This window comes from Carassius auratus, chromosome 23 (genome assembly GCF_003368295.1).
Source record: "Carassius auratus strain Wakin chromosome 23, ASM336829v1, whole genome shotgun sequence".
Classification (NCBI taxonomy): domain Eukaryota; kingdom Metazoa; phylum Chordata; class Actinopteri; order Cypriniformes; family Cyprinidae; genus Carassius; species Carassius auratus.
Window position 1 is genome coordinate 5,732,699 of NC_039265.1, and position 27,685 is coordinate 5,760,383.

Sequence of the window (27,685 nt, forward strand, 5' to 3'; positions counted from 1 at the left end):
ACCTCAGTTTTGTTGTACATTATAAAATGGTATGCAATAACTTATTTAGTATACATTTTAATTTTAATTCAAAATACTATATGGATGCCACCTTATTGGGACAACCCTCCCTACATCTACCCTAACCCTACCCAATACTTTATTTTCAATTTGTAGATAATTTTCTTCTTTTTCATTTAAAATAAATGATTTATTTCTGATGTGATGTGATTTGAAATTTGAAAAGGAAGAAAAAAGTTAGCAAGAAGGCAGATTCGAATCCGGGTCGATCGTGTCAAAATGACTATGACATAAGTTTTATCATCTGCTCCAACAGAACTGACAGCTATTGATGGTCTTGTGTAATGTTAACCATATAGTCGAATCACAGATTGGTGTGCTGAGTTACTGTGAATAGCCTCTGCCAACGATGCGGGCTGTATGCACTCACAGGACACATAGTCATACAGGTGCCACGAGGCACTGAGTCCTCAGCTTTCTGCTCCTCCAGCTGATCTCTGTTCACGTGACCTTGCTCCTTATGCCTGTTTCCTCTGCCCCTTCTAGACCGATGCAACCTGAAAATCAAACAAGACAGAAAGCATACTAATAAATGTATAACGTATGACAAACTGACAACTGCTGCTAATGATTTCTGCAGGTGATTCAGAATCATCTGACACTCAGTAATTATTAGACCGTATTGCTGAATAGATAAATAGAATAGAAAACAGAAAAAATTTTCTATTTGATAAAAAACTCTGATATATATATATATTACGACCACGGACCACAAAACCAGTCATAAAGGCTTTAATCTAAATTTTAAAAATAAAATTAAAAAAGATCCTCCAGAATTGCATTTCTAAGGTATGTAGGATGCTCTCTGCTACCTTATTGAATAATCTTTTCTCTTTATTGACATAAATGTATCTCGTTTATGACTGGAAACGAGTTATTTCCAAAATATATGTTATGCAATTATAGCTATCTGATGTGCATGCTGTAACCTGTTAGTTGTACGTTTGCTTGATACTTTAATGACATTACACTTGTCTCAACAAACAGAGACTATTTGTATCAAATAGTTATCAGTTAGCTTTCTGACTGCTCATGGCATATCATCGTGCATTAACCCGAATAAAAACACTCACTCACTTTTTACGGTCTATGATATTTACTATGCAATGCAATTTTCACATAAACCAAATCTTAGAATCTGCTTTCTTGTCCTTGTGGGGAAACTTTTATCTGGTCGTTTTTTTTTTTTTTTGTAAGAAAATACCTACTCTAATATATTTCTTATGTGAAGTAGAACATCAAATCACTATTAATAATATAAAAGATCTACTTATTTTTTGAAGAAATGTTAGATCTTTCATGTACCATGGTTGATACCGGAGCATGAAAAGCAACAAGCATAATTCACTTCATAATTGTTCAGTAATTGATGTTAGGTGCAAATGACTTTAAATTAATTAATACAATGTAAACATGGTATCACATTTCTCTGTCTACATACACTATACATACGGTTTGGGTTGTTGATCTCAATAAAAAAAAAAAAAAAAAAAAAAAAATTAGACCATAAAGAAATTAAACAAGAATAGCCAACTTCAAGGTGTTCTTCTGTGTTGTTATAATACAGATGAATCAATATGGTTGTTTTATTAAACACACTCCTCCACCAGTCTGACTGAACACATGACTAATTCTTTTAATCATCCTGCAGCAATATATCAAATAAATACCAACAATTCATTGATGGTTAGCATGTTATATTTATTAAACTGTAAACAGATGTGATAATGTATCAGAGTGTGGAGGGACAGAAGAGTGTCTGGGCTGTGCTCAGTCCGAGCTCGTCTTCCTCCAATGACTGCTTGATTAAAACACTCTCTCGGCTTACAAGTGAGGACACCTCCAGAAGATCGGAAAACGTCCTAATAAACCCAAATAAAGACAGAATCAGATCAAGTTTAATTAAAGAATGGCACAGAGGAAATATCAAGCTCTGTAAGGTGCGATTGGCTCTTATATGGAGACTGAAGCAGCCGTACCTCGTCACCTGTTGGCCGATTTCATTCGCTGTATCTTCTATCTCTCGAAGACACTGTTTTGAAGCCTCACAGTCAGTGGGGATGTCCTTTGTAAAATGTTGCAAGACACGCTCACTCCGATTCAGAGATTCAATAGCTTTGTCTGTGCAAGATAAATATTATTAATACACAGGGTTGGAATCACTATAAAATCATCAATTAAACTGACAAAACATTTTCAGACAAAGTACATCAAGTTATAAAGTAGTATAGACTAAACAAAAACTGGTTGAGCAAATCTCACCTAAAAACTGGTCCGCGTCGTCTCCAATGTCCACGTTCTTCACGGGAAGCTTGTGTCTCGTGGCATCAATAGCAGTGGCGAATGACTTGTAGTCCTCTGCAAAGGTGTTCGCTCCAGCAGCAACGGGAGCTAAAGCCTCCATCTGCATATAAGAAGAGGGACTCGAATGTGAGAGGTGTCATGGTGGAGATTGAAGAAACAGTGTTAACTGTGTGAAGATGACCTGTAAGTCCAGTAAACTGTTGAACTGTTTCTGCTTTTCCAGCAGCAGATACTGCCGCTTCTTGCGATTAACTTGAGCAGACAACTGCTGCTCTTTCTCCATCACTGCCAGAATATTCCTCTCTGCCTCCTCTCGAAATCTTCGGGTATTATGCTCAATCTAGACAGAGGAACATGAAAACCTTACCAAACATTTTAAACACAAAATATTAAAAAAAAAAAGAGCCATAAAATCGAAAGAAACATGTACAAAAATATTTTGGATTAATGTTCATAATTAGCATATCACATGCATTAGGAGCCTTTTTTTTGTTTGGTGTTGCTAGCTCTTCTTATTTCAATACAGGGGAAATATGGAAAGTATTTTTCCATTTTAATTTTATTTCATGTTTTAGTACTTTTGTTTTAGTCATTTTTATTTTTAATACACATCTGCTTAGTAGTACATTTTAGTACATCAAGTTAATTTAAAATGAGAAAATGTTGCCTTGGCAACCAGCTGAAATAAAGTATTTTACAACTTATTTTAGTTAGGTCAAATCAAACTTTATTTATAAGCACTTTAAAAAACACAGAAGTGGAGCAAAGTGCTGTATAGAAAATTAAATCTTATACAAATACAATTAAAACACATTCAGGGACCATATATAGGTCATGTATTTTTTTTTTATTTTTTAAGGTAATGAAAAGGTTTTCTTTTTATGGTTTTTACATTTTAAATTTCAATTTTATTTTTTGTTAACTATTATAACCCTGGATGTAAAATCTAATTTCTAACAGTTAAAACATTAATCTAAATCTAATATTTTTTATGATATTCGGGTAACGGTCGGTCGGGTCATTTGAAATAAAGATGCCAATTAAACCTGTAATTTATATAGTACTAGACACAATTTTGAAATACATAGGCCTACACTTTATTGGCTGAATAACTGGCGCGATTATAGAGTGATCACCTGTCCCGCTTTACCTTGTACTGTACAGCAATTTTAACCTTTGTCCCACCTCAGGGAAACTGAGCATATGTCCCACTTTTTCATTCGACCCTGCCTAATAAATACACGGATACATCCATAGGCGTACTGTTAACTTATGTCCAATAGTTCAGAGGAGAGCAATAAAACTGTTAGTCGATAGGCTGAGTCGTACGTCAATCCAACTGTTGACTAGTACACGAACACCTCCTCAACAATCTCAAATTGAAGAGCGCGGATGCTGTTCGGTCAGGTTAAGCAGCCATGGCCAGTGTGGCCACGAAAAAGAGAAGATGCACTTTTAATAGCAAATAGACTAAAACATACTCTTGGTTAAGACCTGTAGAAGCAGAGAGAGCTTTTTGCATTTTATGCAAAAGCAGTTTTTCTGTGGGACATGGAGGAGAATACAACGTGAGTGACATGGTGCATGTGAGTACCACAGAAAAAAAAACACGTCATCAAGAAACATGCAAATCAGTGAACCAAATGACCCACAGGCTGACAAAGTTTGGGCAGAAGAAGTGACGAGCATTTATCATGCTGTACATCACGCACATTCATATCACTCGACTGCAGTAACAAGTTAACCCCAGTCATTTTTCCAGATTCTGAAATAGCTAAGAACAAAGCTGTAGCAACTTTGTGTGATATTTTTGGGACAGGTAGTGTCTTAATCTTTTAGTCGGTGGGTTTAAAATATAGGCAATATATTACAAAAAGCTTGAAATGTCTACTTTTAAGTGATAATATTCATACCAATCCAATATGGGAATCCTTATATTGCACTATATCTAATTGTAGTTAAAAAGACATTTAAATAGTTTTTAATTTTTTTAGTTTTAAATTTAATTAGTGATAAAAAAAAAAAAAACTAGTAATTGAATTTATAACCTGAAAACTTAATTTTTAAACCAATTGATCTAAATCAATTATTGAGGTCTGTGGATAGATCTCGATCAACTTATTTTGATAAAATAAATTTAATGGAATATTTATGTGAGGCACATTCTAGTGACCATCTTTGATTAAATTTAAAGACAAAATGTTGCTAATTTAGAAAACAAATCATAGGTACATTTGTGAGTCCCTTTTAGTAAAATAGTTTAACTTAAGCTCAGACCTTAGCAGTGAGGAAAGCCAAAATAAACGTCTCCATCGCCATGTCCCTTTCCTCATTATCAGGGTCCACTGTGTTTGGATGCGCAACTTTATCTGTAAAATATAACCAACATATTAAGCAAACAGGTTTGATGGGGAAAAAAAATTAATAAAAAATAATAATAATATATATCATTTTATTCGTCTAAACTTTACCACACCATTAATGACAGAGACATCAAAATCTGGACGAATGCAGTGACCATCCAAAACAGTGGACTGGAAGACATTTCCTCCCACATTTGAGGACTCCAGGATGCTGGCGACCACTGTGGGAAAACATTACATGCTCAAAATCACAGTCACCAATGATCCTGTAAGGAACATCAGCTTCTCTAATAAAACAAAGCTTTCGACAACCTTGATCCAACAAATGCAAATGTGAATATATTTAATATGACATCGAGTGAAACACTCACAGGCTGAGTCATTGTCTGCCAGACAGCTCATTGTACGTCTCGACAGTATGCCTTCCTTTGGCTTTCGTGGGTAGCTTACTCTGGGAGAGGACGGCCTGGATGGCCTCAGCATTGACTGCTGCTGTACACTGCCCTACAGAACACACCAGCCCTCATATTAATATAAACTAGACCCAGCAGCACGGATGCCGAAGAATAACATTACTCGGAGACATAACACTCAGTTTCTTCCCATTATTTTGCAGTCTGTTACCTTTGCAGGAGCCTTTGTTTCAGTTTGCATGTATCTAGGCTTCACAATCGTGCCCGACGCTAAAAATCAATAAGATCAGATGAAGTTGTCAGGATAACATCAAGGAGTTATGACAATGAATGAATGAATGGTGCGTGCGCTTACCTTTGGTTTTCCTCCTGGCACCACTGTTATTCCCACTGCTGGCTTCATTTTCAGCTGATAAACTAAAATAAGAAAGACTGTCTGAACATCTGCATACATGAACCGGATCAAGAGTCAATTCATTCAGTGAAGAACGAGTTAATGACACCCAGATACTGTTTTTTGATGTCTAAATGACTCATTGAGTTTAATTAAATTTTCGATACAGACAGTTAACGTTAATGACTTTTAGTTGTTATAAGACCAAATGATTCAATAGCAGTAATAGCGACAACTTACCACACCATTTTCTACATAAATTACTAAATTACTTAATTCATAACAATTCAAAGAAAACCGTGTAAAAGCGTGTGCCAGACTGATGTTATTGATGTTGCATTATTCAAGCAACAAGTAGCATTACGATGACCTTAATAATAAAAAACTGAAGACTTGAACTTGACCGTAAATGTGAAATCTTACTTTTTTGAGTCACTTGAAGCGGTTTTCTCTACTTTCCGTGTATTTAACTGTTTTTTGGATGCCATTACGATACAGAAACCAACGCGAGGACTGTTGTGATGTTTTTTTTTCCGACGCGCGGTTTATTGATGTACTTCTTCGTCTGTGTTTGGTTTGAAGCGCGCACACGAGCTGCGTTCAGCGCCACCTGTCACACTGGAGGGCAACTCAAACGAAACCTGACAATATTTTCACAATTTTCCTGTAAATTGCAAAATGATGCAAGTTTTTTTTTTTTTTCATTTTAATGAATTACTAATAGGGAGAGTAACTGAATTTCTGTGACAAATACATTTTTATAATAAAAGCCGTATTTAATGTAATAAAGTTGTAGCTTTAATACATAAATAGAATCATATATTCAAATGCTCTTAGTAAAATGTTAATTGTCACATGTATGACAGATAAATTATATAAAAAAAAGTTTTACTGAAACAATTCGTTTAAAACGATTTGCATGTCACGATAAACTAAATATCAAGAGTTTAAATTTAAAAGCAAAAACAAAAACAAAAAATGCACAGAATTATATATAAATATATTAAGTATATTTTAAGAATGTATTTAAAATGTTTTCTCCTGTCAGTCAGTTGTCCGCCCACTTCTAAGTAACTAATGGTCAGAGATAAACGTCCCGTCCTCGATAATACCGCGCCGTCTCTTTATTTACACATGAAAATGATATAACCAGCAGCATGAAGAGCTGATCGTGTGTAGTTTAGAGGACTGTAACTCGGGTAAGTGCACATATCCCTAAGTTTCATTGTGTTTGTTCGTCCCTTTGGAGTTGAAATGTTAGGATTAGCAAGAGTTAGCAAGAAAAGTTAGGTGAGTTCAGCTCAAACTCTGCGTCTGACATCTTTTAGTGCTGCTCACCAGATATTCGATGGAGTTAAGATATTAATTTATTTAATTATCGTCTTATGTCTTTTGATTTGCGAAAGCGCTGCTAGTTCAGCGCAATGTTGTTATTATTAGCACGTAGCAAGCTAGGACGCTCCCACTTCTTTGGGTGTTTTCAAACGTGTCTCCATGTGCAAATAATGAATGGAGATGAATATAGTTTGGTTATGGGAATTATTGTGACGACTTCAGATAGAAACCTGAAATGTGATTTATATTCAATGTTTATGAAACTTTCCGTGCCATGTGAAGAAACTTCTGTAACGATAAATACTTGTCAAGGCATCTGCTTTCACTCGGATTTCTTCCATGGAAACTACAGCAGTCCAATGCTGTTGTGAGGATCTTCTCACCAAACCCCTCAATAAATAATAAATATATATATGTGACAGATCAGTTTCCCTGCTCTCTCGTTTCACAGCTCGATGAAAGTTCACGAGAGGTTTGAGGTTTCAGTGTTTCCATCCTGGCTCAGTCTGCAGGCTTGTTTGATAGCTAGTCAGTAGTTTTACAGGATCTGTCATAATTAATGCCATGATCTGAACTCATATTGATGTATTCAGGAATGTTTCTCAGGGTGGTGTTGGGATCATGTGTTGTTTGTGCTCTTCAGGGTTGGAGGAGAGCTGGGATGGCCTCTAAACTGTTCGACAGACTTCGCCGTACGCTGTTTAAAGAAGGGGAGCTTCCTCTGGAGACGGACGGACACGGAGCAGATGACTTCCCGGAGAGCTCTGAGCTGGAGGACGATACAGACTGTGTGTCAGCACGACTCCGAGGAACCCTGTGCTTCGAGGGTGAAGGGGTCCTGGACTCTGAGGATGCAGGAGACGCGTCGGGGCCAGACAGCGACTCTGACTTCTTTGGAGAGTCCATAGATAATGCATTTAGCAGCACAGGTAGTCATCCACAACACCTGTTTGATGTCACTTACTCACTCTTGTGTTGTTCCAGATCTTACAGTATTGTTCAAAAGTTTGGGATTAGTCATTTATGCTTTCCAAGACTACATTTATTTGTTTAAAATACAGTAAGAACATTCATTAAAGTTGTGAAATTATTGCAATTTTTAAAAACTGTTTTTTTTTTAATGTTAATATATTTTAAAGAGTAATTTATTTCTGTGATCAAAGCTGAATTTTCAGCATTTATTTAAAATACAAATCATCTGTAACATCTTTATTGTCACTTTTGATCAGTTTAATGCTTCCCTGCTGAATAAAACAATATATTTTTATTTAATCTCACTGACCCCAAACTTTTAGTTTTACAGTAGTGTCTGCTATTATTATCGTGCCAAGAAAAATAAACAAAAAAAAACTGCCCATTTGACTTATAAAGCTTATAACAAATGTTCTGATTTCATATGATTTGATCAAATTTGGGTCAGACTCCTCTGAAAATCATCTTAGCACTTGCAGTTCTCGAATCACTTTCTCCATTCTGTGGATTCAAACTGACGTGTCACCAAACAAACTGGAAGGCAGTGGTTTCTGTGTTGATGGTGTAAAATCTGTCAGCTGAGGTCATTATGAACTGCCATTGTATGGAAAAGAGCTTGTGTGGAAAACAAATCCTTCTTTTAAAACAGCATGTTATTGTAACGAGCTCTTCCTTTAAGCTTGAACACATTTGAAATGGTTCTTGTGAATTTACAATAATCTATTTGTAGGCAGATTTCGCTTCTTCTTTTTTAGTTCACTTTTAGTTCACTCTGATGCTTCGCAGTTGCAGTTAATCTTGTCTTTTGGTTTATAGATACCAGCCCAATAGGTCCTTCCCCAAAAACCTCAAACATGATCACCAGACAACTACAAGAAAACTGGCGGAGCTCAAGAACTCGTTGCATTCCTGAAAAACTTATCTTTGAGGTGACTGACGCCAGTGTTGTGCATGAGACAAATTCCAAGTATGTGGTAAGTACACTAACCCCAACTGTGAACCATTTGAGTCCAGTTTCGAGAACCATTTTTCAGTCTGTTTTTTTATGCCAACATTAATCACCAAGCATTTTAAATTAGGGAAAAAGACAAATAAGACAGTTCACACCAAATAAAAGGAAAATACTTGTGGTTTAAAACACATGCCAGTTCTTAGAACAAATTATTTGCACATTTGCACATACACAGGGAGATAGGGGAGTGCAGACACTCGTGTGTGTTTGGGATGGGGGAGAATAAAATGATTCACGGGACTCAATTAAAATAGAAATATCTGAACATAAAATATCTAAAACAAATAAATTGTTATTCATCTATTGCACAAAAGCAACATGACCTAATAAAATATAAATGATTAGTAGGTGCAAGTGTATGTAGAGTTTCTAATGCTATAACGCGCGTTTGCTGCATTGAACAATGTTGAATTCTGGAATGCAGTGGCCAGTCAGGAGTGCATTGCTGAAATGTGCATGCTCACGAATCCACTCATTATAACACACAAATTTATAGATTTTATGAAAGATTTATCATGCATATATTCATTGTGTTATAACGGAGCTTTGTGAGATCATGGTGAACTGAGATTCCATCTTTTTTGAGATTAAAAGCAGCACTATTTGCTTGCATTCTGCCAATCCATGCACGCGGCAGCCGCTTGCTTTAGTTAAAAATAACAGTGTTCTGTGAATGTTGATGCTTTAATAACAAATATTTACCAGGAGCATTTATGCTGGGATTTCATGTAAATTTAATGGGTGTAGCCACAGAAAAAAGTAGCGTAACTAGTAATGTAACTAATTACTTTTGAAATAAACAGAACAGTAATGCAATTACTTTTAAAGGAGTAATCAGTAATTGAATTTTCAGAGTAACTTGCTGGTCCGTGTACTTGGTGGCCAACGGATTTTCCTTTTGAAAATAGAAAACAAAAATCGGGATTCGAACAATCACTCGTTTTTATTTTATTTAATATTGAAAGTATAATTTTTTTCCCCCCAAGAAATGAAAAACAAGAATTTTGCTTAATTTTCATTTTTCATTCAGGCATGAAAAATTGTATAAACAGCTTGAATATTTGATTATTTTATTATATAATTAAATGCCCCTTTCTGCTGATTGGTCAGTTGAAGATCAAACCCAGAGCCATCCATTCTTCTGCAATTCTGCACGGCAGAGTAATAGTCCTCTGTAGACAGATTCTTAATGCGTTTATTGCAGCTACATTTAATCTTTTTCTCATCAAACAACCAGACAAATAAATGGCTGGACGCAACTCGTACCGAGGCAGAGTTTAGACAGCGCTTTCTTCTGTGAAGACCAGTGGATCTCAAAGTGCCGGAGAGTCTGAAAAAACAATTGCTATACCTTACCATATTTTCCAGACTGTAAAGTCACGTTTTTGATACTTGCTGTGATTTATTCCAAATCGATTTATATGATGCATTTAATGTCAAATAATCTAAATGCAAATTTTAAGTAGGTGCGTCAAGAAAGCTATTTGCTGTGCATTGGTTCATGTTTGTGGCGCGCGCAAGAAAGATGCTTAATGAGACACAATTTGCTGTTCACTTTATTTTTCAAATGCATGACATTTTGTTGTCAGCTTGAATGTACACACATAGAAATATCCTTTCTTTCTTTTTTTTTAACATACGACCATGAATGACAACATTATTATCCCTGCTAAGCATAAAATCTTATGTGAACATCAATTAATAGGCCTACTCAATAATATTAATTAAACAAAGTTTTGACCGCTAATTTGCTATATACTTATACTATATACTGATGTGCGTTTATCTGCTGTTTAGTTTATTTAAACTTCTCAACTTGTTACTCTAAAGGCTTATTTACCTTCCTTTTTCGAACACGCACATACAAAATGTCCATAGAATGGAAAAAAAGAGCGGCTTTCTCATCTTTCAGTATTTAAACAAAAGAACGAGTGAATGTGAATTTGGTTTTCTTACTTCAAAAGGAAAATCCGTTGGCTGCCAAGTACACCGACCCTTGCCCAACACTGGTTTCAGGTTTTACATTAAATCAAATACACTTGTGGTCTTTTTCTCCTCAGCTCTACACGATTCACATCATCCATTCTGGGACGTTTGACAAGACTCCCGCGGTCATCACGCGGCGCTACACTGACTTCGAGCGTCTACACAGCCGCTTGCGCCGCCGTCACGGAGACGAGATGGATGGCGTGTTCTTCCCTCGCAAGAAGCTGCGCAAGAACTTCGCCGCCGAGACCATTGCCAAGCGCAGCCGGGCGTTCGAGCAGTACCTGACCCACCTTCACTCCCTTCCTGACCTACGGAGCACACCTACGTTCCTAGAGTTCTTCTACCTGGGGGATCTGCGCGCGGGCCAGATGCTGATGCGAGTGGGCCGCTACCAGGACGCCCTGGGCTCTCTCCTCAATGCTCTGCGACTCCAGGAGAAGTTAGGATGCCATCAGCTCCTGCAGCACAACCAGCTCCAGCGGGTTCATTGGTTCTTCACGCTCTCCGCCTTGGTCACCTGCTTTCAAGAACTAGACCAGCTCGGTGAGGCTCAGGAACACTGCGACCGAGCCCTGCAGGACCTAGCGCCTTCCCAGGACGCTTTGCAGCAGCACCAGTTGCACCCTCTGCTCATCCCGCTCCTCCAATCCAATGTCAGGCTGTCCTGGAAGGTCTCGAAGGACAAGAGGCGCTGGGAGGCTCTTCTGCAGGAGATCCAGGAGCAGGGGATTGATATCGGGAATCAGCCCAACCTAAAGGAGTGTCTGTTTAAAGAGAGCATCGAGGACAGCGAGGGGCTGGTCAGGGCTAAGAACAAAAGTGAAGATGTGCCATAAGCATTCAGGGATTTTTTTTTTTTTTATAGGAGTATTAGAGGTTATGAGGGATGATTCTGATAGCAATATGTATGATAGCTTACTAAGGAAACCTGTGGAATTAATGCTAATTTGTACAATTCATCACTTTTAAATACACATATATTTCATGGGCACATTTCAATACCATTTATTATAGACATATTCTTTATTTGGCAACTCTTTACTATATGATACAATTTGTAAACATTACTTAAAGGAATAGTTGACCAAAAATGAAAATGTGCTTAAGATTTACTCACCTTCAAGCCATCAGAGATGTAGATGAGTTTGTTTCTTCATCGGAACAGATTTGGAGAAATGTAGCATTGCATCACTTGCTCACCAGTGGATCATCTGTAGTGAATGGGTGCCGTCAGAATGTGAGTCAAAACAGCTGATATAAACATCACAATGATCCACAAGGAATACACATGACTTAAATCCATTAGAAAATGTTGTGTAATGTGAAAAGCTGCATGGTTGTAAGAAACATAAACATAAACATACGTATATAAAAAATAATTTAAATCATATATATATATATATATATATATATATATATATATATATATATATATATATATATATTTGGAAAAAATATATACATGCAAGTGTGTGATATAAATACATAATAAATATACACAGTATACACACATATATTATAAACGAAAACTTTTATTTTGGATGCAATTAATCGTTTGACAGCACTAATAATAATGCTTCGTATAGTGAAAAAGTCGCCTGTTGTCCTCACATCAAAATCCATAAACATATTACAGTATTTTGGACTGTTTGTTACTTATAAATGGTGCTTGATCTCTGCATATTTCTCTCCTGATTCAGATAAGATGATACAACTTTTTCACTGGAGAAAGTAATATTATTTAAAACATTTTAGTGCTGGACTGGTTTAATGTAAACATGACTCTTTTCTCTTCGCAAGTTGTTAACTGATGGACTGGAGCGGTGTGGATTACTTCTGAATTATTCAGATTTTTTTCATCAGCTGTTTGGACTCTCATTCTGACAGCACCCATTCACTGCTAAATGATATTGAATTTCTTCCGATGAACAAACAAAGTCCTCTAAATCTCAGATGGCCTAATGGTGGATAATAGTGGAGCAAATTTTCATTTTTAGGTTGAACTACTTTTTAATGCATTCAGCATTATAAACTAATAATACTTTTGCAGATTTCAATCATTTAGGTGGAGTTTAATTTCTATACTAAATATGCTAAAATGTTTTTCAAGTTTAAATTAACAGACGTTAAATTAACAATTAGTTAAGTCAACAATAAAGTAATTTCTAAATTAATATTCACCTACATTAATAAATGCTGAATGATATATATTATTAGTTTATTATAGCTTTAATGCTTTAACTAGTGTTAACAAATTTGAATGGTAAATTGTTCCCCTTTATTTTTGTATCCTATAAGATCCTCATGTGGGATCTGTTTTTTGGTGTGACACACGGATGTTTTGAACTACTTAATTCCTTGTTTTCAGCTGTCATGAGTTGCAGCCGGTTGTTTTGTGTCTTATATTAAGTAGCCTTAAGCTTCACAAACCATCAACCTTCATTTGAGCACCTCTAGCACACATTATTTAGAGCGGACATGGGAAAGAATTAAGCGAGGCTGTCTACTGTTTACATTCAGCTGCCTTGAACTGATTTGCCTTTTTGGTGAAGAATGCTGTATGAATTATTAAAGGGAATTTCCTCTTTTTGTGTAAATGATGAATGAAATTGCAAGATACCGCTACAACAGTGTTTCAGTGCTGTGAATTACAATTTCAAATAGAGTGCTTTTACTTAAACTTCAGGTAACCACAGTTTATTCAAGCAGTGCAAATAACACTAAACCTTGCTTTTTTATGACTTTTTTCTTCATATAATATGATTGATGCCTTTATATATCAGACAGAGACTGTTTATTGAATGAATATGCTCAAAATTTAGTTTTTATATCTGAGCCCATTCTCTTTTTAAATGTTTTTATGTAATCTTACAAATTGTTGTCCCTTGCACACAAATTTGGATACTTTTGTATACTGGTTAAACAGGTTACAGTTTTCCCCTTTTTTACCTACTAAATTTTAACTTGAATATATTTATTTATGTATTTATTTATTGTTTTTTTTGGTGTAGTTGAATCAATAAAGTAATGTACTCTTCACAAAACAAGTTTTCACACATTTGGTCATTTTAAAGGTGCTTTTTGGCAAACTAAAAAGCCTTCGCAGTAACTAAATGCTTTCAGGTTTTTATTCAAATTTTGTATTTCAAATAATTTTATGTACTAAAATTGTTCCAGCTGAATTTACAGTAGGTAAATTAACTATTTGCATCGCACTCCGATGTACTGAATTTGCACTGCTCTCTGTTGTTGGAAAATAATAATTTGTGTTTTATTCTCCTCTCCTCAGTAGGTTTCAGGTTCCTCATTAAGTTTGGGTATGAGAGTAGACTGAGATTTTTAGTATTTATTTATTTTAGTAAATTGTCATTTTGTTCTGTCTATCTTTTGTAATCATATTTAACCCATGTTTAAAGACCGTCTTAGCCTCCAGGGCACAATTGCATAAACTGCTTAGACTAGTTAGTCACTACATTTTTTTTCTTTAAGACTGGTCATAACTTGTTCAAGTCAGTTACATAAAAAAACAGGTCTAATTTGAATCCAAAAAGAAAGACTGATTACCTCTTGGCTAATTACTATTAGGTGGGACTAGTTTTTAAGTCATAGGTGACTTTATGCATCTGGCCCCATTTCTTAAATCTTAAAACTATGGTCTTTTAACTTTGTTGTATTTTGTAAAATTATTAATTACAAAATTCAGTTTTGAGGGCCCCTTACACATACTGTTCTCTAAAAGCACATAATGTGTTTTTTCTTGAAGCACAACACCTCCAGCTCGTTTTAAAGCACCTGTCATCTGCCATCTAGTGGTCACACAAACCTTACAGCATTGAACTAAATGCACATTAATGTGTCAATCTGTTCCAAAGCTATGCATGCATTCTATTCTATACAAAGGACTCTATTCACTTGAAATCAGATGGCAATATAGCACAGCTAACATGCTGGACAGCTGCAAAAAGTATTTCTATGGGACGCATGCGTAGAGGAAATGTCAAAAATCCTGCGGGGATAATTGTCCAATGTGTTAGAGATTAGTTTCAGATCAGCTCACACACTGCCATAAAAGGCTTATAGGTTTGGCGTTGTTCATAATAAAAAAAACTAAACTATTATGTTTCAAATAAATAAAGTATCTAACTTTATTCTTAACTTACATTGTAAGAGTATGATTTAAAAGAAAATACAACGTCAATCTTTCTATTTCAAATGTTCATGCATTAGTGAACATTTCCCCCCCGTGTATAATGAAAAAACAATAACTTTTGCAAAAATATTTGCCATATATTGTGGCATTTACAGAGCAAGTGATTAAGTACGCTACCCATGAAGTAAAAATTGCACTGTTCTGAGTATTTCTTGTTTGCATGTGCCAGCAACACTACCTTGGATCTTTTAATACACATTTTTGGTGCCCCGTGCCCACATGTTTTATTGTTTGCCAGTACAGATCGTCCCGCCCCCAACTCGCGCTATTGGTTGAGAGCGGGCTTCAAGTGTTCTGATTGGCTGACAGGCGCGGCTCCCAGTGAATACTTTCTAATCTGGAGAAAAGTATAATTACATTGGATAACTTTTTGGGTAATATTTGACCAACCGTAGGGCGTGTATGCATACTATTTAAAACATCATTTTAAAAACGCAAACAAAAACAACTTGAAGCATGTTCCCTTCTTCCAGCCCTAACTTGGACGGGTTTTGTTTGTGTTTTTTCCTCTGCGCGCAGGGATCTCGAGCTCTCCTGACTCGCGGACTCTTCCAGCAGCAGTAGCTCTAGCTCATTGTGTGACCGAGCACAGCTCGAGAGGATGACGGCTCCAGGCTGGTGTCTGGTGAGTGTGCTTGTGTTGTGTCTGTCTGGATGCTGGAGCATAACAGACGCGGCTTCAGTACCAAACTGCACAGGTGAGGACATCCATGACTGTAATTACATTCAGTTACATTTCCTAGTAATCAGACTACAGTTACTGTTGTGTATATAGAGATTACACGATTAAATATTATTCACAGTAACAGTTTATTCATAATTTATTGAGCTCTTATCTTTCTATCTCTCATCATTCTAACTCATCTTTTAGCCTACTGCTAAAGTCTTTCAGTCTTGTGGACATTCACACTGAGATCAGTCGTCAGTCACGTGGTTCACAGCATTCAACCACTGGATTTACAAAAATAACTTCAGCTTTAAGAAGTGTTGCATTGCATCAGCTACTGATGAACACAGTCATTTTTATTTGAATTATGATTAACTTGATTAATTTTACCATTGTAATTTCACTTTTTTCCCCATCTGATTCTTTCACCTTACGTATTTACTTGAAGCACCCCTGAGATTTTAAAATAAGTATTTTAATAAAGTATCACATTTGCATGTTCATGTTTTGCTTTTTTCAGTAAGTTGTATTTTATAACAACCGATAGAGATCGCTATATTTTATGACTCTTTTTATTTTTATATTCATACAGTATGTTTGAATTTTTGTGTTGTTTTGAATCGAAATGCTTCAGATCAAATACTTACTTAGTCACGAGGATAACAGTTATTGCGAATAAATATGTTTGGGTTGGTTACAACAGTAAAGTAATGGGGAAAAAAGTTAACTTATGTCCATGTTTTCTATTAGCATCACTATTCACTACTACAACACAAAGAGTAACACTGAGGGAAAAAGTGGTGGTGAACTATATTCACTTAAATAGTTTTAAATTGCTAGCGAATTTCACAAATAATTGCAAAGAAAACACACTGAATTAAAAGTCACATTTTCAAGTACTAGAAAGACTGAAATAATATGTTCTTACTGCAATACAGTTTTATTTACAACTTCTTAAAACCATTCTTGACAGTGTAGGTTGTTCCAGCAAGTTGTCTTTGAAACTGACTCCATTTAGGCACGAATCTGACTTTAATTTGAAGCAGATACACACGTGAATATCACACACACAGTTTGAGACACATACTGAAACCCACTGACTAACAGATGCTGTAATGCTGCTCTTCTGTAGAGGAGGGTCACTGTCCGGCGAAGCTGACGGTCGTGCCGTCCAGTCGAGGATGTGTTTCTGATAAAGACTGCTCTGGAGGACACAAATGCTGTGTTTTTGACTGCGGGGCTGTGTGTGTGCCGCCTGCTTTCAGTAAGGAACACACCAAATAACACTACATTTCCTTTAATAGAAATACTGAAACAGTATTTTTGTCCATTGGTCTTTAATTTAGTTGCAACTTCTAAAATAACTGTATCCAGTAATGCACTCAGCATGCAGTGCTATGGAGTCTCAGTCGTGTGTCTGTATTACAGCAAAGCCGGGAGTGTGTCCACGCAGGAAATTTGGAGCAGGGATGTGTGCTGAGTTCTGTGTCAATGACAGTGACTGTCCAAACAGTGAGAAATGCTGCAGCAATGGATGTGGACATGAATGCACGGCTCCATATACAGGTGGGAATATTATATTATATTATATGCTTGGGTTAGCGTATTATAATACTTATAGTACAATTCCTTCTGTAAGTAAAATGATGTTCCTTTGAGTGTTTGGTGCAGTGTATCTGAGGCTGAACACTGTTTGTCTGTCCATGCAGTGAAGCCGGGTCGATGTGCTCTCCCGAAGGGGACTCCAATGTGTGCAGAATACTGTTATCATGATGGCCAGTGTCCTGCTGAACAGAAGTGTTGCCCAACCACCTGCGGTCATGCATGCAGTGAACCGTGCTGATTTAACCTTAGAAAGAAAGAGTCAATGGAAGATTGATTTTGCATAATCATGCATACTTGAGTTTTTTGTACCGTTTAATGCTTTATTCATAGGAGTTGTTTCCCCCGTTTATAACCAGCTAATAAACCTCAGTAAACCTTCTATCAGTGGTTGAGTTTTTTGGCCACAAAATAAAAAAAAATTGCTTCATTGAAGTGTTGGTATTTTTAGTATGCCAGTGTTTGTTTGGTTGTTCTTTTCTCACGCTCATTGGCATCAGTGCTTAGGAATGTACAAGTTCCCCTCGCCGAGACCCAATCGCGTGCAAAATGTCTTGTAATGAAAGAGACCTCTGTTTCCATCCTCTCCAGGAGCTTGGCAGCAAAAGGGTCAAAGCATTTGTCGGCAAAATCATGACAGTGATGGAAGAGCCTTGAAGTAAAGTACTAAGTTTCCAGAAATGAAAGAGTCAAAGAGTAACACTGCACTTTTGGCAATTTAATCACATAAAGAGGGAAGAAAGTGCAAAAATGATGAAAATGTGATCTGAATCGAGGTTGGTGTGCATCAGCGTCCTGGAATGTGAACAGACTGTGTATTCTGTCTGGAGGGAGTGCAAAGTTTGCAGTTTTTGTCTAAGATATGCAACATTTGATGATGTTTTTTAAATATACACTACGATTTAAAAAAAAATACTTTTAATCAGCAAGGACACGTTAATTTGATCAAAAGATCATGTGACACTGAATAATTGAAAAAAGGCTGATGAATATTCAGCTTTGCATCATAAATAAATGACATTTTTATTTGATATTAAAAGAGAAAAGTTATTGTAAATTGTAATAGCATTTCACAGTATTACTCTTTTTACTGTTTTTTATATAAAATAAAAGCAGCCTCTGTGAGAGTAAGATATTAATAATATGTATACATAAATGAGGTTATTAAATCAAAAATACTTGAAACCTTTAGAATTATTTAGAAAAATCCAGATCACTGGCTCCTTTTCTATGCACTTTTCTATGCAATCCAAAATCCTTTTCACAACTACCGTATTTTTCGGACTGTAAGTCGCATCAGTCCAAAAATACTTCATGACGAGGAAAAAAACGTATATAAGTCACACAGGACTATAAGACGCATTTTTTTAAAACCAAGAGAAACATTACCGTCTCCAGCCGCGAGAGGGCGCTCTATGTCTTCAGTGTAGACTACAGGAGCATAGAGCGCCCTCTCGCGGCTGCAGACGGTAATGTTTTCTCTTGATTCTTTTCTCTTGGTTCATGTCAATTTTTTTTATTTATTCTTTTTATAATTAAGTCGCACCTGACTGTAAGTTGCAGGACCAGCCAAACTATGAAAAAAGTGTGACTTATAGTCCGGAAAATACAGTATACGTTAAACATCAAATCTCTTCCGACTGGCTGAGATTGTATCATGTTGCAAAGCATGTTTCTCATTCATTGTGGACATTCAGATTGCTTGTCTCTGGAAATTTGTTTTGTATTGTGCCTAATTAGGACACATTGTAGCCGACTTGAGTCAGCAGTGTCGGCAAAAATAGGTAAGATGATAATGAGGTGATTTGATCAGTGATACTTTTTAGTTAAACAACCAGCAAGTTAATGGGAATCTGTAAATCTACATTTAAATGCATTTATATATTTTACAATTTCAGATAACAGAAAGAATTTCAATCAGCCAATGCCGAGGCTCTTTCACACACAGTAATTCAGACAGAATGGCACAGCTGAATGGGATGCTAAATAGTTTCATAAACCCTCCCAAGCAAAAAAAAAAGATGACATTCTTCTACAAAATCCCCTGAGGCACAGACAAAAAAATGTTGCACTGAAGATTCAAACTGTTCTTAAGACATTATGGATTTCTAGTCAGTTTATTATGGGAAAGTTAACCGCAGTGTTAAGATCTTCAAAATATGAATTCTGTAAAAACACCCAATCTGGAGGTCATTATGTGGTCAGCCCACAGGCAGAAGCACAGAATAAAGACAACACACACACACAAACAAACAAACAAAACTTCCAATGCTTCAAAGCAGCACATATTTAAATCTCAGTGCACTACAGAACATGGAAAATATTTGCCACATTCTAAGACATCTATTTTCAGTAGCTGGATTGTAGTGTCTGCGTTTCAATGAGGCCTAGTCACGCTCTCAAAAGAGTGGAGTAAACTGAGACGACTTAACATCGCTCTTCTACATATATTTCTCCCAGATGCCTGAACCATGCAGTTCCTTTGAGAAATGTTCACGTGACAGCAAGCTATCGTTTTCCAAAACAACACTGCATTCATAAAACAAAACGAAATACTCAAGAAACAAAACTAGGCATAATAAGGAGGCTAATCCATCGCGGCAAGTCATTTGTTCAACTGAAGTTCAGAACAGTCACTTGGTATTGAGTCTTTCCAGGGCTGTAAATCATCTTAAAACTCCAGCAGCTGCTGTTTAAGCATCATGATGCTCGTCATTTCAGCCGCCAGACCTGCTCTCACAGTTTAGGCCAGCAGTGGCACTCCTCTTATGCGACGGATGAGGTTGGCCAATAGTTTCGCCAGCGATAGGCTCGGTTCATCCACCTGGAAAGTGCGTTCAGCAAGTTGTAGAAGGAGCCGTAGCCCACCGCGACCACCGTACAGGTGAGGCAATGACGATGTAGGACATGCTGAAGTCAGGCGTGGGTAGATTTACCAGCAGTGGTTCGGTGTACACTCGCACAAAGTAGCTTGATTCTTCTTTGACTGGGACACTGGAAATTAAAGTCCAAACATTACAAATAAGATACACTTTCTCACTGTTAAAAGAATAGTTCACACAAAAATGGAAATCTGCTGAAAATGTATTCACCCTCAGACCATTTAAGATGTAGAGGAGTTTGTTTCTTCATCTGCACATATTTGGAGAAATGTAGCTTTATATCACTTGCTCACCAGTTGATCCTCTGCAGTGAACGGGTGCCGTCAGAATTAGAGTCTAAACAGCTGATAAAAACATCACAATAATCCACACCACTCCAGTCCTTCAATTATCTTCTTGTGAAGCAAAACGCTGCATGTTTGTAAGAAACAAATCCAGCAAGATGTTTTTTGACCTCAAATTGCTGCTTTTGGCCAAAACACGAGTCCATGATCTATAATAACGCTTAAAAAAAAAAAAAAAAAAGATTTTCATTTCATAATACATTCACTGTTGGACTGGCGTGGTTTGGTTTCTTGTAGATTATTGTGATGCTTTCATCAGCTGTTTGAAATCTCAGTCTGATGGCACCCATTCACTACAGAGCATCCACTGGTGTATGTAATGATAAATTCCTGATAAAGAAAAACACAACAACATTTTGAATATATCTTGTATTTTCAGCTTTTCGGGGGGTTGGGGGCAAGGCCAATCCATACTTACAAACTGCTAAACAACGGTGGGTCTTGTGTGAAGTTGGTGTTCTTGCAACCATATTTGGCACAAGGGCGCTGACCACAGATGAACTGTAATAATATATTTATAATACATCAATCAGATATAGGGAGTTGCACACCGGATTAGATCTGTACAACAATTATATTTAGTCTAGGATTGCAAAAAAAAAAAAAAAAAAAAGACAAAATCTGATCTTGCAAAAGTAGCTAGACAGGTAATGTCTTTCAAAATACTTGATAAGCAATCATCTTACCCGACGTAGAAGCCGTGGTTGGGATCAGGGGTGTACTCCATCCATTTGAGCAGGGCCCTTTCAAACTGTAGAGTGACCTCGGTGATGGAGTGAGGGGGTAACTGGATCAGCATCTCCAGCAGATGAGGACGATGGTGGTCTTTAGCAGGCTGGTACTGAGTGTAACCTACAGGAGAAGACACAAGGGCTAGAAATGCTGTGTTCTCGGTGTCCACAAGTGTGGGTCTTGTTCTGTCCACTAAGGAAATACTGTTTACTCTGACTTTTAAAGTATACTTCCTCATTTTGAAGAGTGTTGAAACATTTGCCAAGAATTCTCTATTTTGGGCTTGTTGCCTTACCCAGACGTTTCAACATCGCTTCTACAGTTAATTAACAATTAAAAACAGTAAAAATACTTAATACATTTGGTATGTCAGTGTACAGAACATTGTAAATATATTCAATACTGTTACATCAGCAAGAATAAGAATAAAGTAACCTTAATTCAGCAAGGATGCATTAACTAGACAAAAATGACAGTAAAGCCATTAAAAGAGTTCTATATCCAATAATTCCTATTCTTTTGAACTTTCGATTCATAAAGGGATCAAGAAAAAATCTGTCATGCTTTCAACAAAAATATCAAGCACCAAATAACCACAATCCACCATTTTAATAGATTTTAATTTAACTGTAATCATATTTCACAATACTACTGTTTTACTGTATTTCTGATTTATTAAATGCAACCTTGGTGAGCATAAGACCCATGTATACATTTTTTTTCTTTCAAAAACCGTTGAAAGGTAATGTACAGTAATATTCTAATAATGTCAGTAATAAGCAAATAATACTGTCATTACATCACACCACTGACAGATACAGATCAGTGCATCGAACCAAGCATTTTAAAAGAACTAATATTATTTTTTTCCCAAACACATAAACAACTGAATGAATGCATGAATGAATCTTAAGATGCTGGTGAAAAATGAAAAGGCCAGAACGGCAGCATGGACATTTGAACATAGAAATTATTTAGTCATTTTAAGTAAATTTAACATTATAGTAAATATAACATTTTTCATGATTCAAGTGCTGGAAGTCAAAAGAGACCTTAACTGAAGAATTGCCCTAAAACAAGTGCTAAATATATAGAAAGCACACAAAGTTGGAGTATATTATATTTTTTTTATATTATGCGTCTACTCACTGGGCTTGGTATCACGGGACTTGCTGGTGACTGTCAGGGTGTGAATGTACAGCTGCAGGTACCAGGACACTGAATCCATCAGCAGCACAGGAAAAGCTCGATATGGGTGGTTGTTTAGATGACGGTGTGGATTTCCCCGGTCTTCAGCCCAAAACCAGCCACGCAGCGCTCCGCATGCAGCAGAGGACGCAGCATTTCGCCTGAAGCACGAGGAGGAAGAACCACAGCATCTAGTTGACATGATCTATTAACACAGATTAGAACGTCCCAAAGGACAGATTCTCACTGTGTAACAATAACATAAATAGTTCAGCGATACAAACACCTATGAAATGCATTCATACCACTATCTCCTCTCCAGCGCAGAAAGAGATTGAGTGAACGTAAGTGGCCAAATGTCTCCGCTCTGCTCAGGTCAAACATGGAGTATGTCCTGCGATCCCCCAGCACCACAGCTTGGCTGAGCAGAGGAGTCCCAGGACTCAACTCAAACAGCTCCCCCTGGTGGACAAACAGCACAACACTCACACTGACTGAAAACAGCCGTCGGGTACAGTGGAAAACTAAAAAAAAACAATTTAGGAGTTAAAAAAATACTCCTCAGCCAGTTCTATTTCCCATGTAGAGAAACATTAATGCATCAAAAAGTATATTGCTGTTTAAGTTTCACCTCAGGGTTGTCTGTGACGTCCATGTAGACTTTACTAGAGGTAGCATGAGGACAAGCCTCTGTCAGAGTTCGAGAAAACATCTTGAACAAAGACCATTCTGTGAAAAGATGAAGGTAGTTATTAATACACAGATGGACTGAGCGTAGTATTGTTTCATGTTTCTGTCACACTGAATTGCAACGTTTCCCCATTGTTTTTCCAATGTCTTTAGAAATGTTTAGGTTTCTTATAGTGCGCAACGTTTCGAAAGCATCACAGTTTTTCCACGCTAGAGGTAAATCAACCTACGAATGGCTATTTGGCACACTGAAATAAGAAAGGAGAAAGTCTTCTGACATCAAGCGTTCATTTATTACTCACCCTGTTTGGCCTGAAGAGTAGAGATCAAACACAACGTTTAGAGTTTGTCTCAGCTCCCACGCTTTACTTGTGCATCGTTCATCCTAAAAGAGAAAATCTGGAGGGTCTTCAGAAAGCAAGGAATTTTCCAGACAATGTACAACCTGAGCCAAAATATAATTTCTGATTTTTTTCCAAATCAATTGTTTTTGTTATATAAGGCCTACCTGACAGACGGGTCTGATGTGAACCGCCTGGGAATGGAAACTGCTGTGAAACAGCTTCTCTTACTTCAGGAGAACTGCCAGACCTGCCCGGAGAAAAGAAGAAGCAAATGCATGAATTAATGGTTTCTTTAAAATAAGCAGTTATTAAAATCACAAGCAATGATCCTGGACCTTAGAACCACAAGGGAGAAGCTTCTTCCAGGGTGTGAGATTCTCCGTGAAGACAATTTCACGTGGTAATGTTGCATAACGTAAAAAACGGTGATCTGTAGCTGTGTGGAGAGAGAGAGAGAGAGAGAGAGAGAGAGAGAGAAATGACACATGCATGACAGAATCGTTTACATTAAGATCATTAACATGCATTTTTCAAAGTGAATCACTGCAGGTTGGCAAGAATGAATGAGCTTCAGTTGCTTCATCACTGTCAAGATTGAACACTGCTTTATAATTCACAGAAAGGGCCGCACCATTCCCCAGACCCAGAGGTTTATAAGAAGCACTGGGCTGTACGCTGTTGGTCAGGTCCATGAAGTTCAGAGATGCACAGAAGATCCCACACCCACAGCTCTGCTCCAGGGGGAGAGGGGATGAAGGGCTGCCCCCACAGCATGGTCCTCCAGAAGCCCTGCATCAACAAGATGTGCAGCTCTCGCACCGAGAACTTGGACAGCACTTGGCCGAGGGATTTGGGGAACAGCCGGTAATGAGAAACTGTTGGCAAAAAAGACTAATCTTGAAAACAAATGTTAAGTAAACTCTGTAAACATTGCTTGGCAAGGATCAGCTCTTCAAGCAAACTTTCACTTCTTTCGCTTCAACAAATCATAATCATCCGAATAGAGTACAGGCTGAAATCTATTCATTTTATTCATATTTTTAAACCGTATACCAGTCTTAATTTTATAAACAATTTCAACTTTAAATATTATACCAAATTTAATTTTATTAAATATTAATTTTTCAAAAACTAAATTAAATAATCGATTTTATTAACAAAGTGCATTCATTTTATTCCGAATTTAAATACTGTACCATATCTTATTTTATTCACCAAGTCCATTCATTTTATTCATAAATACTACACCATAATTATTTGTATTAAATCAATTAATTTTGTTCATATTTGAAATACTACACTATATTAAATTGCAATAATTATGCCTATTTGTTTAATTCATGTTTTAAATGCGATACCTTATTTAATTTTATTATTTAAATCTATTGTATCCCCATAAAACACTAAGTTAAACTTTAGTCGATTAGTTTTGACTACAAAGCATTGCACTTGAAGGGTAAAATGAATTAGACTGTCAATAAAACTAAGTATGGTGTAGTTTTTAAAATATGAAAATAGAAAAATAGACCTAGCAAATAAAATGAAGTATGGTAAAGTATGAATAAAATGAAAAGACTCAATTTCAATAGCCAAGTCTATTAATTGTTTGGATACACACCACACCAAACTTGTATTAGTATTGATGCACTACATTTGGCTGATTTACAGTATGCTTTTTGTAATCCGCAACTTTTTGGCTACTCTGAATTTTAACATTGGAACTTATTTCAAACACCTCCAACTGTGATATTTCATAATTCTGAGGAAGTTTACAATTGTTATTATTTAATGGTTTAACAAAGAAATGAGTAAAGGAGTCCATTTGACAGATTCTGTGTGTGATGGGATGCTTCAGCTCACCCTTCTTCTGTCCCTCTTGCAGGAGGTCAGTGTCCCACAGTGAGCGGAACAGGAAGCTGGCATAAATGTCTACGGAATGCAGGGGCCGGATGACCAGCTCCTCCTGAAACTGATCTCTCGCTGGTGCTGGTGTTAAAGTCTCGCAGTTTTACTGATGCCGTCGCTTCTGTCCACCTCCACATCCGTCGACTGCCACTGCCTTTCATTCAGATCCTCTGCGGCGATACTGCCGTCGCGTGGCGTTTCTGAAACGCTTTGTTTTTCTTTTGTATTCTCGTTTGCTTTTTCAAGCGTGTCACAACTACTGGGGCATGCTAAACTAGAGAAAATCAAAATGAATACTAGAGACAAACCGCGCCTGTGCGCTGCCATTTTTGCTGCAGCTTCCCTCGCTGCACACACTTCCTAGATGACGTTGACAACATTGACCAATCAGGGAAGGCGAAATATGACCAATGGGAGACGAGAATATAATAATAATAATAATAATAATAATAATAATAATAATAATAATAAAAACAGCGTAGCAGAAAAACAATAAATGGTCAATAAAAGAAAAAAAATAGTATTTTTGTTAGATAACAAATTCTAGATTAACTTTATTTAGAATAAGTTCATATAAGTGAACTCCCATCGGACTGATTAATGGTAGCCTATTATTACAAGGGTTATTGTTATTATTACGTTACAAGTTATTGTTATTATTAAAACTTACAAGAACGCTGCTAAGACCACATTAGTTAAATTCACTGTCACTACACGCTTTCGTTCCAGTGATTCGATTGATTTGAGTGTGTTTGCTTTAAAAGGTTCATATTCATTCATTTGATTATTCTGCAGCGTTAAACCAGTAATGTAGTTTGTAACAAGTGTGTGTGTTATGGAAAATAAAATAGCTATTAATAAGAATTAAGAACAAGTCATTAGGCAATCAGAAAGCTGAATTTATTTAATTCGTAAATATATCTGGTGTAAAAGGGGCTTACGACAAGTGAATCTCTTATATCATATATATCATTAACTGCACGAGTCGAGTGAAATAGCCTAATTTACTTTCATGTAGGCTATTGTCATCAGTTATAATTCTTCTTTATCCCTCAAACGAACCAATTTGCTAATTGTTAATTCAGTTTGTTCCCAAATTACATATTCGAGTTCACTTAATACAACAAAACCCGATTGGATCCGAATCTCGAAATGTAAGATTCGATTCGATGTGGGATTCGAAACATGAAATGTCAGGGTGAAAATCGAAACCTAAGGCGCTTGACAAATTTCGTCTGGTCAAAATTTCGCGCGCGTCTGAGCTAAATATGACGATCGGCTTCACCTTTTTAAAAGAATCCTTTCAAAGACACTGATTCGTTCTGAACGGAACACGGCTACTGTAAAAAGCCCAAATGAATGAATTCATCTCAGAAGGCACTGTTAACACGTCACTCGCTAGCATCCCGTGATTCAGAGCTCGTCAGTGGGTCATTGTGAAGTGGATAAAGGTGGCATCTGCGCGCGCGCGTACACACACAAATACCCCAGCCCTCATGACAGACACACTCAGTCTCGCTCCCTCATGCACACACACATACACATACACACACATACACAATCACTGTAAAGGGTTTTAATTCAGCATGCCTGCTGCTGGATGCTCTTAGACCGAGACGCATCCTCCTCACCGTCTGGTTTGACTGCCTCTGAAAAGGATTTCAATATTTTATTCACAGCTCTCCTCATGGCTTCATCGGACGGAATAGACAAATGTCTCCTGCACAGAGGCAGATCTCAGAGTGACCCGAACATCCTCAGCGAGTCTGGCATTGATCTCTCGCACAGCCCAGGTAAAACGATGCATTTATTGTCTGGAGATGTCATTAGAATACGTGCTTTTCATTTCCACGCGCGATGGAGGTGAAAGTGGCTTATAATCTGCGTTAATAGCATCAATTTCATTTCAGTGCTGTGCACTGCACGATTGAGCTCAATCAAATTACACCGCATTTGATGCTCTGTCTCTATCCCTATGAAATGCATCTGGCTACCATAGTAATATTTCCCTATGGATCTGCATTATGGTAGCTATAACAGAAACCCGTATAGCAGACAGTCTAGAGATTATGGGCCAACTGTGGCTTATGCTACCGTTCAATATGAGCAGACAAAAAGATTTAGATCCTATTTTTTTCACTGAGGGAGGGTCCTCGTTGTCTTTTGTCTCGTGTGCACATCCTTCCTTGTGCAGCTCTGTGAGTGTTTAATACAGGTTGCTGTTGAGGACCTGGTGAAATGAGATGCATTTTTTGCTGCTTTGGCATCATTGGCTGGTG

At 37.0% G+C, this 27,685-nt stretch overlaps 5 protein-coding genes across 7 annotated transcripts in view; 3 read left to right on the forward strand and 2 right to left on the reverse strand.

Moving 5' to 3' along the window:
- Positions 1 to 1,740: 1,740 nt before the first annotated feature.
- Positions 1,741 to 6,111, reverse strand: haus8 (HAUS augmin like complex subunit 8). The gene is made up of 10 exons (XM_026199405.1): positions 5,958 to 6,111; positions 5,496 to 5,557; positions 5,352 to 5,410; positions 5,099 to 5,231; positions 4,841 to 4,948; positions 4,642 to 4,733; positions 2,546 to 2,704; positions 2,323 to 2,464; positions 2,040 to 2,181; positions 1,741 to 1,922 (listed from the first exon to the last, which is right to left on the reverse strand). The coding sequence occupies exons 1-10, from the start codon at positions 6,020 to 6,022 to the stop codon at positions 1,793 to 1,795; spliced, it is 1,092 nt and encodes a 363-aa protein (XP_026055190.1). The 5' UTR covers positions 6,023 to 6,111; the 3' UTR covers positions 1,741 to 1,792.
- A 487-nt stretch (positions 6,112 to 6,598) lies between these two features.
- snx21 (sorting nexin family member 21) lies at positions 6,599 to 12,222 on the forward strand. 2 transcript variants are annotated; one of them, XM_026199403.1, is made up of 4 exons: positions 6,599 to 6,733; positions 7,513 to 7,798; positions 8,658 to 8,815; positions 10,914 to 12,221. In XM_026199403.1, the coding sequence occupies exons 2-4, from the start codon at positions 7,531 to 7,533 to the stop codon at positions 11,676 to 11,678; spliced, it is 1,191 nt and encodes a 396-aa protein (XP_026055188.1). In that variant the 5' UTR covers positions 6,599 to 6,733; positions 7,513 to 7,530; the 3' UTR covers positions 11,679 to 12,221. The 2 variants fall into 2 exon arrangements, with proteins under 2 accessions (XP_026055188.1, XP_026055189.1); XM_026199404.1 differs by lacking the exon at positions 6,599 to 6,733 and adding an exon at positions 6,764 to 6,824 and having other exon boundaries at positions 10,914 to 12,222.
- Positions 12,223 to 15,345: 3,123 nt separating this feature from the next.
- wfdc2 (WAP four-disulfide core domain 2) lies at positions 15,346 to 17,703 on the forward strand. Of its 2 annotated transcripts, XM_026199407.1 has the most exons (5): positions 15,346 to 15,426; positions 15,572 to 15,750; positions 16,852 to 16,983; positions 17,148 to 17,285; positions 17,429 to 17,703. In XM_026199407.1, exons 2-5 carry the CDS (start codon positions 15,654 to 15,656, stop codon positions 17,560 to 17,562), a joined length of 501 nt encoding a protein of 166 aa, XP_026055192.1. In that variant the 5' UTR covers positions 15,346 to 15,426; positions 15,572 to 15,653; the 3' UTR covers positions 17,563 to 17,703. The 2 variants fall into 2 exon arrangements, with proteins under 2 accessions (XP_026055192.1, XP_026055191.1); XM_026199406.1 differs by lacking the exon at positions 15,346 to 15,426 and having other exon boundaries at positions 15,501 to 15,750.
- A 1,734-nt stretch (positions 17,704 to 19,437) lies between these two features.
- Positions 19,438 to 25,762, reverse strand: LOC113041091 (GPI transamidase component PIG-T). Its single transcript, XM_074559793.1, is given in 17 exon segments — positions 19,438 to 20,159; positions 20,162 to 20,215; positions 20,218 to 20,315; positions 20,966 to 21,008; positions 21,011 to 21,048; positions 21,234 to 21,399; positions 22,429 to 22,545; positions 22,548 to 22,628; positions 22,773 to 22,929; positions 23,099 to 23,196; positions 23,443 to 23,542; positions 23,666 to 23,753; positions 23,838 to 23,937; positions 24,133 to 24,218; positions 24,220 to 24,376; positions 25,362 to 25,500; positions 25,536 to 25,762. Coding segments are annotated over 17 exon segments (1,815 nt in total). The 5' UTR covers positions 25,734 to 25,762; the 3' UTR covers positions 19,438 to 20,064.
- Positions 25,763 to 26,679: 917 nt separating this feature from the next.
- phactr3a (phosphatase and actin regulator 3a) overlaps positions 26,680 to 27,685 on the forward strand; it is a 30,622-nt gene continuing 29,616 nt past the window's right edge. Inside the window, exon 1 of the mRNA XM_026199412.1 lies at positions 26,680 to 27,199. Within this exon, the coding sequence (XP_026055197.1) occupies positions 27,007 to 27,199 (193 nt within the window). The 5' untranslated portion in view covers positions 26,680 to 27,006. The remainder of the gene's footprint in view (positions 27,200 to 27,685) is intronic.